At 43.6% G+C, this 14,175-nt stretch overlaps 1 protein-coding gene across 1 annotated transcript in view; it reads left to right on the top strand.

Moving 5' to 3' along the window:
• The window catches only part of CDC50B (cell division cycle 50 P4-ATPase accessory subunit B), a 36,498-nt gene extending 29,750 nt beyond the window's left edge, over positions 1 to 6,748 (top strand). The window contains exon 2 of the mRNA XM_027111434.1: positions 4,906 to 6,748. Coding sequence (XP_026967235.1) covers positions 5,480 to 6,541 — 1,062 coding nt within the window. The 5' untranslated portion in view covers positions 4,906 to 5,479 and the 3' untranslated portion in view covers positions 6,542 to 6,748. The remainder of the gene's footprint in view (positions 1 to 4,905) is intronic.
• The last annotated feature ends 7,427 nt before the right edge of the window (positions 6,749 to 14,175 follow it).

The raw sequence follows: 14,175 nt of genomic DNA, 5'->3' as shown, positions 1-14,175 counted from the left end.
AACTCTTTCTTATTTCCAGTGACAAAGCTTTTCCTTCCCCTCTGTCTCAATTCTGTCACCCAACTTGTCCTCCTGATATTTTGGGTCTCTCTAGTACCAACTCACCAAGCACAACTCCTACAACCAAACTCTATGCACATAGTTCAAGTCCAATCCAATCCCTGCTGATTTTTCCAGTCTTTTAACCTGGGCATCCCATAGCCAATGCCTGTGCCACCTAAGACCTATTGTCACCTATCTCAGTCACATTGTTCATTTTATACTGCCCCCTGCAGCTCTCAACTCACCCAATTCTGCTCACAAGTGGCCTCCACTGTTTTTCAGTAAGTTAGTGACCCAAAACTCCAACACACTGCAGCAAGGAGTGCAAAGAACTCCTGTCTGTCTTTTCTGCCCCCAGTGCTTACAGTACTCGTTCACCGAAGTTACTCTGCATCTTCCACTAGGGGGTACCACCCCATAATTTTTGAAACAGGAAGTCTGCTGAACACAGTTCTTAATGAAAAATGAAGTCCAGGCACAGTGGATATTTTTCAAACTTTTCTGAACACATGCTGTAATTTATGAAGCAATTTAATTTGATTCCTTTTAAATAAAAGCTGCCCCATGGGCAGAGTAATAGGCAACAATCCTGAGCAGTATAAACTTATATAAGCGAACACCAATTAAAAACCCTTGGCTCTATTACGGTAAGATAAATAGTCATGAACTAAATGAAATAAATGCAAAAACTGAGTACAGCCAGACAAGTGAAGTTATTTTTACTTTAGCAAGAGAAATAGACATGCTGAACAAAATTTGGCTTCAAAACGAAAGCTTTTGTTAAACAAAAATAAGGCAACTCAGATGTTCTGGGACTTTGCATAAATGGAACAGAATTCTCTTATCTTTGGGGTATAAAAGACCTGCTACACTAGAAGTCGGTTCAAGTCTTTTGGGTTCTTTTAAGAAGAAGTATGTCTAGACATTACACTGCGGTGACTGAAAATGAAGGATGCTGGAATTTAGCACTAGACTCTCAGCTACCACTTACCTCTATAAGAACTTGGCTAGCCTCCATTTCCTTAGCCTAAATCTTAGTTCTGCATCAGTTTCATGGTTATAACAGTACCTACCACCTAGGTTTGCGGTGTGAATTAGATGAGATACTGCACATAAAGTGCCTACAGAGTGACTGGCCCACAGTAGGTACTCAGTAAATGCTGACTATTTATTCAATGAGTCAGTGCAAGGAAGACCTCTTGGGATGACTAGAAACAGATATCTTTGCATTGAAAGAGATATTTACTATCATTTTGGCAAACACACTCATACAGATAAGCAATCAGGAAACCAGAGAAGTTAAGCAATTTGACAAAGGTCACCCAGCTATTTCTTGATGAACTTTTGAGTAGAACTTGGACTTCCTTAACGTCAGGCAACTTTCTTTCCCCTATCTTATATTGCTTCTCCTAGTATCTGATAGTTTATTAGCGCAGACTAAATATATTCTGTGGTTTACAACTGGTTTTGTTGGCAACATTTTGGTGACTGTAGCCAAGAAAACAATGTTGTGGCAGTGTCAAAGACTCTAGAGATATGTATCTTTAACAGGTTTGACTTTTAAGCCCCTTTCCTGCTTTTAGAAATTTATCCTAAGGAAATAATATAAAATGAAAGGTTATAGGCGAAAAGATGTCTACTACTATATTCTTTGGAATACTGAAAAACTGGAAATAATCCACATGCCCAACAATAGGAGAGTGGTTAAATATGGCAAAACCATGAATTTTGGAACCATTTACAAATTATGAAGACCACAAAGAAACAGAGAAAATATTTACTTTATTCTTCATCTCATTCCATAAGGAGGTAATTTAACACACAGAATGATAAAGTATTTTTTATAATTAAAATCTATTAAAATTAAATGGATAAAACCCACAATATAAAATGGAAAAATAAAACGATTTGAGGAGTACTGGGATTGGGAATGACTTTTCCTTTCACTTTGAGTTCTCTTTATAATAAACAGACACAAAAAAGAATTGTTTAGAATGAACTAACTTCTTTTTTGGGACTGGGAAGAGTTCACAAGAGTCACGTGTCCTTTAATGCATCATAACACATAACCAAATGCAAGACACGAGGTCAGAGCCCTCGTTATACACTGAACTCTGGGGGACACAGCAATACATACCAGTTCTGGCCTCTCAGAACTTGCAAGCTGGTAGAGAAGACATGACGTATACATGCATCCCGGCACTGCTCCACCTCCAAAATCTTTTTTTTTTTTTTTTTGCGGTACGCGGGCCTCTCACTGTTGTGGCCTCTCCCATTGCTGAGCACAGGCTCCGGAAGCGCAGGCTCAGCGGCCATGGCTCACGGGCCCAGCCACTCCGCGGCGTGTGGGATCCTCCCGGACCGGGGCACGAACCCGTGTCCCATGCATCGGCAGGCGGACTCTCAACCACTGCGCCACCAGGGAAGCCCCTCCAAAATCTTTAACATCCCATCTCATACCAGGGCTTTTCCCCTCCCAGCTTTCATGCCACCTGCTCGTTAATTAACATCATTAGGACTGCCAGTCTGCTGGTCCCTATGCTCTCTTTTGGTCCCCCAGCTTTGTTTCATTTTTCTTTGCTATTCTCTTAAATACTAAGGCCTATCACTTAAGCCACCCGCTCCACAATAACTGCAATATCTTAAGCCTTTATTTCCAATTCACCTGCACTGAAAGCCCCCATGTGCTGGACGTGTTCACTTGCCTTCTCCCAGCCTGGGTTGCATGACCCCTCTAGACGAAGCCACTCAACATCACTTCATATATCCCAGGCCAGTTCCCTCTTCCCCTCCTCATAGACTTCCTTAGGCTCATGCTTTCCCTTCCCCGCCCCCCAATGCCTTTTACTGCACAGAAAGAAATTCTTATGTGGGAACTTTCTCCCCTTGAGCCAAGACCAAAGCCCAGTTGCATTCTGCATCCATCCTTACTCCCTGTTTCAGAGGTGAGCTGACCCTGCACCTGCTCTCTGGACCCAGAGCCTCCTGCCTGCTCCTGCCTTTGGACCATCCATGAGCTTGTCGCCCCTCTCTTCAACCTTGCCGGAACTGTTATCTTTTCCCCTCAGAATAAACCCTTGCTGCCATCTATAAAGAAGCCTTTCCCTTGGGATACATACTCTTCTAAATGATTGCCACTTGCCTTTCTCCTGCCCCTCCCCCATACTTCTAAAAGGCGTTGTCCTGCCTGGGCTGCCTCCACATCCTCTTTCCCTCACCTGAGACAGCCTGACTCCTCCCACCCCACCACCCAAATTGTTCCCACAGAAGTTAAATCCAATGGCACCTTTTCATTTCTTGTCTCACTAGAACCCTCAGCTGTGTTTCACCCTGTAGACCATTCCTTGTCTTGAAATATTCTCTTCATTTGGCTTTTGGGACACTCTGGTGTGACCCTAGTTATCAGAATGAATAAATGAATGTCATCCAGGGAGGGGAGAGCTGGCAAGTCTCTCAGCTCAACAGGAGGGCTCACACTTCCGGGGAGTGGTGGCAGGGCAATTGTTAGACTTAAAATCCACTAGGTTAAGTTTGGGGAACCAAATTCCTTCCTAGGGACTAGTTCTGTGGACTCTATGTCAAGCCAACTGATGACTCAATGATATAGGAGTGGATGGAACCCACCAAAATGATACAGAGAACTGTTTATTCTTTTATCTTCTTGAAAGAAAGGTGTAGTGGAGACTGGATCACACCATAGGAAGTTGTGGACAATGTTGGGATTTCCTCTCTTGGGATATGATTAAAAGTGAGGGAAGTGGAATTCGAGTCACCTGGATCTCCCTCAGTATTCTCTAATAGCTAAAGCTTGCAATCTGCATTCATTCCATTCAACAAGATAGAATGAATTTTCTGTTATTAAAACAATATTACTTTTTAATTTTAGTATCATTCTTGTAAAGTATAATTTGGTACTTGAGTATATGCTGTGTATTGTCTATTTTGATTCATCTTATTCCTAAGTAATATGTCCCCTATCAGACTGCAAGTGCCTTGAGATCAAGGGTCCTTTTTAGTCTAATTGTCTTCTGTCTTCTACCTTGCTTAGCTTAGGGCTAACACTTGAAAGATGCTTAAAAAAAAAAAATCCCTGTTGTTTAATTTAGCAAGTATTTTAACTTTCCAGATTTCAATGGGTTTGAATAACTCCTGAATGCAATATATTATTCTAAGTGCAGAAGTGTAATATAGCAAACATTTAAGTTATTTGCATTTTAGGAGCGGGAAGAGAGGCAGAAACACCTCAATACCTAAGGAGGATTTAGCACAAAGTTGAAATGGCCCGACACCCTCTTTTGTATATTGTACCAACCTAGATATAAAAGCCAGAATCGCAAGCAATGTTCAGAGCTATTTTGGGTTTCCTTTGCAGTAAGTCCTATAAAACCTTGTAGTTCACCTCCTTAGGCCCAAAGTCCTAACATCCTTGATTGTGGATAGCAGCTAGGTCTTTTGGGACCTTGGGTCGGACTTTTTTCCAGTCAGGCAAATAATCTGAAAAGAAAAAGAAATCACATGTAGTCCAGTGCAATTTTCTCCTTGTGTGGTTTCTCCACCAGCTAGAGAGATATTTAAAGGCTCTGAACCTCCTGCCATCTTTAGTTCTCTTTTTTAAGTGTCATTTTTAGAGAACTTTCCACTTTTCTTAGTTATACAGCCAGATTGGGACACCTAGCCGGAAAATCATTTTCCCTTAAAAAAAAAAAATTCTAGAATTTGAATGCAGGCACGGCATTCCAAACCGATTTACCATAGTGCAGTCTCTTGGGCATTACAACTTGTGGCTGCAACTTGGCTGAAAGGGGGCCCCTAAGTTAACCTACAAAGACAAGAGGGTCCAGAGACACTTTTTTCCACTTTCAGATAAAAGAGGATTAATTACCTGAAATCTTCAAGGCTCCAGGACGCACGGTGCAATCCCTCAGTGGAACTTTGTGCTGGAGGCTGCAGCTCCTACGATTTCGGGCAAGACTGGCCCAGGCACTCTAGTCACTTGGAAGGCGGAAGGGAAGGAAGTACCTGAGCAAGGTATGAGCCACTCAGAGGCATCCTGGGGCCGCCACTCACCTCGGGGAGGAGGAGCTAGAGTCCGGACCCACCCGGATCCAGAGGAAAAGCGAGCTCTGGGCCCGCCAGGTGAGGGAAGGAACGCCCGCCCGCTCACCTCCGAAGAGGCGGGGCGCGGCTCTCGATTACCCGCAGGGGCGGTGCTGGCCGATCACCTGGGCCGAGGCGGAACTGAAGGGTCCGGTCACTGCCCGGAGAACCTGTAACTAAGACTCACCTGTGCGGGGGTCGGAGGCGGGGCTGGGGCCGGAACTCACCTGAGCCGGTGGAAACCTTTCCTGGGGGTAGCCCCGGGTTCGCCCAGTGAGGAGGGGGAGGCGCCCCCGGCCGGCCCCATCCGAGCTCCCCTCCGTGGGTCCGCGCGGCCGCCATGACCTGGAGCGCCACCGCCCGGGGCGCCCACCAGCCCGACAACACCGCGTTCACTCAGCAGCGCCTCCCCGCCTGGCAGCCGCTGCTGTCAGCCAGCATCACGCTGCCGCTCTTCTTCTGCGCCGGCCTGGCCTTCATCGGCCTGGGCCTGGGCCTCTACTACTCCTCCAACGGCATCAAGGAGCTCGAGTACGACTACACCGGCGACCCGGGCACCGGCAACTGCTCGGTGTGCGCCGCCGCCGGCCAGGGCCGCGCGCCGCCGCCCCGCTGCTCGTGCGCCTGGTACTTCTCGCTGCCCGAGTTCTTCCAGGGCCCCGTGTACCTCTACTACGAGCTGACCAACTTCTACCAGAACAACCGGCGCTACGGCGTGTCCCGCGACGACGCGCAGCTGAGCGGGCTGCAGAGCGCGCTGCACCACCCGGTCAACGACTGCTACCCCTACCAGTACAGCGCGGCTGGCCTGCCCATCGCGCCTTGCGGCGCCATCGCCAACAGCCTCTTCAACGACTCCTTCTCGCTGTGGCACCAGCGCCTGCCGGGCGGGCCCTACGTCGAAGTGCCGCTCGACCGCACCGGCATCGCCTGGTGGACCGACTACCACGTCAAGTTCCGCAACCCGCCGCTGGTGAACGGCAGCCTGGCGTTGGCCTTCCTGGGCACCGCGCCCCCGCCCAGCTGGCACCGGCCGGTCTACGAGCTCAGCCCAGACCCGAACAACACCGGCTTCATCAACCAGGACTTCGTGGTATGGATGCGCACGGCGGCGCTGCCCACGTTCCGCAAGCTGTACGCGCGCATCCGCCAGGGCAACTACTCGGCCGGGTTGCCGCGGGGCACCTACCGCGTCAACATCACCTACAACTACCCGGTGCGCGTCTTCGGCGGCCACAAGCTCATCAACTTCAGCAGCATCTCTTGGATGGGCGGCAAGAATCCGTTCCTGGGCATCGCCTACTTGGTGGTCGGCTCCCTCTGCATCCTCACGGGATTTGTCATGCTGGTCGTCTACATTCGCTACCAGGACCAGAACGACGACGACGAGGACGACGAGTAATTCCTGCTTTCAGAGTACTCTTTCTGCTTCTTGCCACAACGCTCTTGCAAGCTTCTTTTGGTTTCTCCCTCCCGACTGTCACCCAGTTCCAACTTCGCCTCACTTTGCCTCCAGTTGTGGATGAGGGGACCAGAGAGAGAGAGGAATTACACCCGATCGGGGGCTTCCAGACTCTTCTGGGGTGTTTGAACTGCTAGAGTGAGACATCCCTGCACATTTTCCCCATCTCCTTCACGAGTTGACACGTGAGGTTCTTTGAGAGAGGAAGGGACGGCTAGACTCCTCTCATTCAACCCCCATCTGGTGAAGAGATGTTAAATAACTCATTCCAGATCTAGCAGCTGCTCGTTGCCTCCTGACGCTGACTCTAGAGCTTTAACCGCTACAGTACAGTGGTTTTCTTTTTTCTGTTTTGAGGGGTGGGAGTGTAGAGAGGGAAGCCCATAAATAACCAGCAGAGACATGGAGGGGTGGGGGAGAACATATTGATTAAAAATGTAGGTAGTTTAGGAGGCCCCATCCCCAGAAATTCTGATACAATAAGGCTGCGGTGAGACCCTGGAAGCTGCGGTTTTAACAAACCCATCTGGAGATTCCTCCTGTATTCCCTCAAGTTTGGGAATCAGTGCCCTGAACCAGGGAGCAAGTAGGATAACTGCCTTTTTCCCTATTTCCTCAGGTGTCTGAAGCTGGGCCTGACGCAATCACTGCGTCCAATTTTCCAGGGGGTCATTTGTTCCCAGGGGCAGTGACAAGCAGGTTTGGTCTAGCACTCCTTCTTGAACACAGGAAGCTCTCTACAATGTGCAGAATAAGTGAAAACAACTAGCTGGCATACAGATTTGCAGAGCAGGGTTTGTATCAATTCATTTGATATTTGAGTGTAAGAAATTAAAAGGTTCTTTGAGGGGGCAGGGTGGCCAGGTACTGTGTAGAAACTGGAAAATGCCAGGTCAGTTTGTATAGTTCAGAGGGAATGTTTTAACCTTAGAATCAGATAGCTGGAGGGGATCTTAGAGGGAAAGTGATTTCCCTAAAGTCATATCTGTGTCTCCTGACTCTGGACTCAGTCCTCTTTGTCATCTAAATGACTTTTTATGCTTAGAGAGAAAGGGCTACGTTCATACCTTTTCCCTTGGGTTTAAGAAAAAAAAATTTTAATCTATGTTCTCAGATGAACCATGTTTGTTTTTAGTAATATGTTTAAATGATTGCTAAGGAATATAGTCTTATGTAAACTAGAATCATAAGAATTATTTGAACCTTTGAGATAATGTTAAACTCTGACTGCTCTAAAATCATTCTAATATATGTAAAATTATTCTAAGAAAATAGAATTTAAAAAACCCCTTTTATGGCAAAAGAACTTTAAAAAAGTGAGATCATCTTAACCAGTTTATTTGCCAAAAGCAGTTATTTGGTGTTCTGTCAGAATTCTCAGTGCCTGTTCTCTATTACGGCTACTTTCCAGTTACTACAATTTTTGCTCATGCCTATAAGGCAGTGCAATACCTTGAGGTATTTTTCTTAAGTAGTCAAAGCAATATTGAATTGTATTAAATAATTTACATTAATTTTATTTTACTCTTCTAGTCCTTTGAAAACTAATAGCCGATAGACATGCATGTTCATTGACATCTGTCTCAGATCTTCTGGAACAGTCGTGATTTTAGAGATTCTGTCTCAGTATTTACATAAACCAAAAAATGTTTTATAATCCCAGTGTGCTGGCTTCCCAACTCCTGAATATAGCACAGTTTTACTGTCAGATTGTGTATTGTGATTTTAGGCTATGAATATATGATCAGATATATAGAGAGTAATTTTTATTTATTATGAGTGTTTGATCGAGCAGCTCACTAGCCTAGCCCTTCTTTATGATGGATAAGAGAATTTACTACATTTTTTTACTACTTAGTTGAGAACAACCATGTATATTGCCATCACTTTTACAATAATCATTGTATTGCTATAAAAGTTTAAATGGGACTACAAAATTTAAGGTATTCTGATTAAATCAATGAATATGGTTCCAAGCCCTATTTATTCTCCAGGTTTTTGAAAGAGAATAAAGGTTATGTTTGTGTTGCCTTTTTTATCGCACTTGCTTAATTCTTTTGAACTATGATCTTAAAGGCACAGACGTTAAAAAAGGTACCAACTAGCAACCACTTTGCTCATTTGCTATTAGCAGATTTATAATGCAGAAAGAAAATCATCTTTCATAATAAAGCTCACAGTGAACTCAATCTTTCAGTGTTAACTTCCCAGTGCAGAATCTGAGCTTATATCAACATCAACATGTAGTACAAATCAGATGATCTTCAACTATTGTTTGAATTTGGTAAAATTTGGTCAATTTTTAAAATATTTTATTTTATTTTATTTATTTATTTTTGCCTGCATTGGGTCTTTGTTGCTGTGCGTGGGCTCTCTCTAGTTGCAGTGAGCGGAGGCTACTCTTAGTTGCAGTGTGCAGGCTTCTAATTGCGGTGGCTTCTCTTGTGGAGCACAGGCTCTAGGAGCACAGGCTTCAGTAGTTGTGGCTGGCGGGCTCTAGAGCACAGGCTCAGTAGTTGTGGCACACGGGCTTAGTTGCTCCGCAGCATGTGGGATCTTCCCGGACCAGGGCTCGAACCCGTGTCCCCTGCATTGGCAGGCGGATTCTTAACCACTGCACCACCAGGGAAGCCCTGTGGTCAATTTTTAATAATATTTAGTACTAAAAGTTACTAAAGAATGTGATTGCAGTAATCTTACTTCTCCATTTCTGCATTTTACTCAAATTCTAAATTGCAATTATTTGTTGGGTATTTTGGACTACAACGCCTCAGAAATTTTAAAAACAAAACATTCTCCTGCACTGTAGCATTTTGTTTGGTATCTCAGCATTTTAGCTGGACTTGAATTCTCATGTTGTCCAGTAAAGGCTTCCTAGCTAGAGCTGTGTCATCTGGAATGAGACAGAAAAGAGTGAACCTCAACAATTGGACTGGAAATGTGCTTTGATCTACCTTGTAAACCACAAACAAAAGAGAAACTAATTAATGTGGTTGGCAGGAACTCCCAAAACAGAATAATATAACAAGAAAGATTTTCCAAGGATCTCCAGAATCAAATCAACTAAACAATTCACAGACTATACAGTTGTTACAAATCAGAGACAGAATAATAGTCTGAGATTTCCTTTAGTAACAATATCACTTCACACTATATAACCACAACCCCTTCTGCCTTGTGGTGTCTGTGCTCTCTTCCTGTCATTGGGGATCTCAACAATCTTGACTAAGATCTCAAAGAGTTATTGGTAGAGCTGCAGTGTAATCAATTCCTTATATGCCCCTGGGTATAAGTCATCAGTTACGGTAATAATACTAAATTCCCCCTTCCTTTATTTTCATTGGGCATTTCTTTGCATTCTAGTTTTTTTTTTTTTTCCTACAGATAAAACATAGCTGACTGATTTCGACGACAAAATTAAAATTTTTTTTAACTTCAGTTTTTTTCCCCCAGGAGAATTTCTCGTAATTTCTCTCCAACAAAAGCAGAGTCATTTATAAAGTGTCATTGAGAGAGTCTTAGTGAATCTGACCGAAACACATTAAGGTCCCTGAGAGATCTTATCTGAAAGTAGCATCTTGTGTAAAGAATTTGCAAAAATCGCAAACACCATTGACTCTATGTATACCACCATCCCCCATGATTTATCTGATAAGACTAACGACATGTATTCAGGGAAAAATACTTCCCCACTGGTTTGCCACCTGGCATTATGATTCTCACCTTTAGCGGTAATGGTGTAAATTAGTTCACCACAGCAAGGTGGCATTCCTTTATTCATGCACTTGACTGAGCAGCTCACCATAGGACAAAGGAAGATCCTGAGGCAGTGAAACCCAACATAGACTGGGGGTGTGGAGGGAGAGGAGAGAGGAAATAAAAAAGAAAGGTGAAGTTTGGAGCGAGAAGCAGTTTTCTGGGCCAGCAAGTTGTCCAGAAGGGGGAGACTTGGCCACAAAGGGAGCCCACTGCAGAGGGCAGAGCTCTCCAGCGGACTCATTGATGATAAGGCCTTTGAGAAATTTACTAAGTGGATGGTAGCTCACCTTCTGAACCTCTCAGCTTGTCTTTTTGATCAATTTCAGTATGATTTATCTTCTTCCTTAGAAGCAAAAGGTATTACTGTCAAGAACCTCCTCTAATAGCCTTGCTCTCCACATTGGAGCTCTTAACTAAATTCCCATTAAAGTGGCTGAAACCTAACATTACTGATGAAAACTGTAAGTGATGTGTCATTAATAATGATACTTTGTTCTTCTAAAAGGCCTTTGTTCTGAAAGTCCAAGGTGCTTAACACTATGTGGTCTCATTAATCTTAGCCATCAAAATGCATGAGCTTTTAGAAAGTCATCAAGACTAATGAGGGAGAAATAGATTCCCTTCTATTTTGCTCAGTTTTGTTTGGAACTCGACAAAAGTAGGCAGTCTTCTACAACAAAAGCACAACCTCTGGATGTGGCCGTGATATCATTTCAATGATTTGAATCACTTGAGTATTCTCAAAGGAAGACTTGATTAAATCTTGTTATGATTTTAATAAGTAAAAGACATATCCCATTTTTGTTAAAGAATCCAAAATGAGAGCTGCATCACTTCCTATTCATAGCAAATGACAGAATGGAAAACACTTTTTACCCTTCCCTTTTTGTTTTTACCTACAGGGCTTTAGGGGTGAAGACTTACCTTGTTACATCAAGATAGTTTGCAAATAACCGAATGATGGTATCTTTCATACCATTAGGGGGCAAATTAGCTCATTTATTCACTTTCATGAATCTTTAAAAACACTGACCATCATATATATAAATGGCATAATCTCTATCTCCAACCTTAACTTCTCTCCAAACTCACACATCCAGCTGCCTCTGGGACACACTTAAATGTCCTACAAATAACATAAGCTCCACGTGGTCAGCAGGAAACCCATTGACCTTTCCTCCAAACTCATTCTTCCAAGAATAGTCCCAGGTGCTGAAAATGACTCATCTGTCCCACTCAAGCATCCAAGCCCCAAACCCGAACTACCTCCTTGACTCCTCCCTCTGTTTCTTCCCGCATCCAACTGGTTATCAGATCTTGTTGCTTCCAGATCCCAAATGCACTTTCAATCAGGTCTCTCTTTGTCACTGCCCTGGCCCAGGACTTTGTTATTTTCCATCTGGAAGTTGGAGGAGCCTGCTAATTGGGCTCCAGTTTATTTTCCACATCCCAGCCACGAGGAGCTAGCCAATACACAAACCTCATCACGTGACCCTCAACTTCAGCTCTCTCATGTCTACACACAGCCTACAGGAGGAAGCCTAAATTCCTCAGCAGGGCCTTCAAGACCTCCATGGTTGGCCTCGCACTGAATCTTCATCCCTTCTTTCTCCAAGGCTCCAGCAAATTTCAGCTATATCGAATGATTTGAAGAGGCCTGAACCCAGCATCCCCTTGTGTCTTTGCCCGTGCTGGTCTTGCACGTCCACCTGACCACCGGAATCTCCCCAGTCATCCTCAAGACCATGCTCAGCGTTTGGGTCTCCGTCCTCTGTGAAGTCCTCCACAAGCCCTCCTTGCCTCCTCCACTGTGTCCTCAGCCTCGTCTTCCCTTTGTGCTTATTCCTTTCTCACAGCCCTTGATGCGCTGCCTGGAAATTCCTTATTTGGTTATCTACCTCCATATTCAAACTGTTAGTTCTTTGAGCACTGAGGATTTCTTTTTTCTCATTTATCTTTATTATTGCCAGTGTCAAGCTGAGTGACCAGCATGTGGTGGGTCCTCAAACATTTGTTGAATGAGTATTAGGAAACCGACGATTCCATGACTTAACTACCACTGAACAGCTTATTTCTTACAATATAGTCGAATGCACAGGAAATCATTGAGGAAATCAAGGAGGTGTGGAGATGACACCCTACACTTTTGAAAATCTTACAATAAGGAGTGCTGTGAATGCACACATATTTTTGACAGCATGAAAAGACTAAACTTAGAGTTCCCATTTGGATAACTTAAAAGTGCAGTCGGGTTTTCCTCCATAAACTAATTTGCAGAAATGAATAACAGATGGGTTACACTAGTTCACTGATAGTGGGGACAGTTACTTTATACTCAAAGGTAATCAGTATCTTTCCTATTAAACTGCAGTAAGTTAATGGAATGTTTATATTTTTGTGGTGCTTTTTATAGAGAATTTTTTTACTTACTGTAGTATTCTATAATAAAATGTAAATGAGCATTGCTTTCCTCCACCAGAATCCATTTAAGTGAAAATAGCATTTGTAGAGAAATATCCAGAAAGAAAAGCAAAAATAAATGGAATACTTGTTGTCCCATTTGCCAGCTGGTGTTTGGTTTATAACATTTGGCATATCTTGATATCTACATAATAGTAGTTTTAAAACCATAAATAATATTTTACAGAGGTCACACCATAGTTATTTAAGTTCAGGGGTTTATTTCCCAGAGCACTAAGTAGCTATGAATGAATTATGTTTAGTCTGATCTGCCACAGAAGGGCCATAAACCTCCAAGTCACAGCAAACCGTGGAATATTACTTCAATACGTCAGGAAAATTGTACATGTAAAAGAATAATGCATGATAAGGGAAAGGTATTTTTATTTTTCTAAAGTAATATATGTTACCGGGCAGGAGCTATAAAATTTTGTTATGTTAAGCTTTCCTCTGATTCTGGAAAACAAGTTAAGGAACAGCTTTGCCTGGTCAGCCCTAAGCTGGCAAAGCAGGCTGTGGAAACAGGGAAGGCCTAGGAAGGAGAGTTTGGCTTTTAATCAGGAACAGTTTTTCCTTCTGAGTATGCTGCACCTCAAAAAGATGAAAGCAAGGAAAAGCTGCAAGAAAGCAAGAGATGGTTTTGCAAACTTCTCTTTACTATCATCATCCTTCGCCCAGGCAAACGTTTTGGATTCCCAAGCAAGTGTTTTTGTAGATACCCAGAAGTGAGTGTAGAGACAGTTTTTAGCACTAAGGCCCAATTTACTTTTAAAATTAAATCTAGTTAAAATGCTGAAATGAAATTGTTAAGCATTTACCAGACAACATGCTATGCAATTTCCTTGGTTTTCTCCTTTAACTTTTATAACAACCCTAATATTATCCCCATGTGCATATGCAGAAACAGAGGTTTGGAAAAATAAAGAAACTGGTCTAAGGTGACATGGTTGGCAAGAGACAGCCAGGAGGTCAGTGTGACTGCAGAAGCTCTCAGCTATTCAAAGCCGATAGTGTCGCCTTCCAGGCAATGTTCTCAGTGCCTTATCTATGTTACCCCATTGTAATCCTCACAACAATCCTGTGAATTGGTGCTACTATGATGTGCATGTCACAGATGAGGAAGTTGAAGCTAAGAGGTAAAGTAACTAGCCTAAAAGGCAGCACAGATAGTAATGAAGAGCCAGGATTCAAACCAGCTTGTCAGACTGAGGATCCACACGAAGGCACTCAGCTTCACATCCTCTCTGAATATTAAGAGTAATCTCATGAAGGAACAAACATAGACAAGACACCCCTGAAGAAAAGGAACAGGGGTTGTGGGAGTGAGGAGGTGGAAGGGGAATCTCGCTTGACCT

This window comes from Aethalodelphis obliquidens, unplaced genomic scaffold, assembly GCF_003676395.1.
Source record: "Aethalodelphis obliquidens isolate GAN/ISIS:26980383/991018 unplaced genomic scaffold, ASM367639v1 scaffold10, whole genome shotgun sequence".
NCBI lineage: Eukaryota > Metazoa > Chordata > Mammalia > Artiodactyla > Delphinidae > Aethalodelphis > Aethalodelphis obliquidens.
The sequence above is the reverse complement of the archived record's forward strand: the minus strand, read 5'-3'. Positions and strand labels throughout refer to the sequence as shown.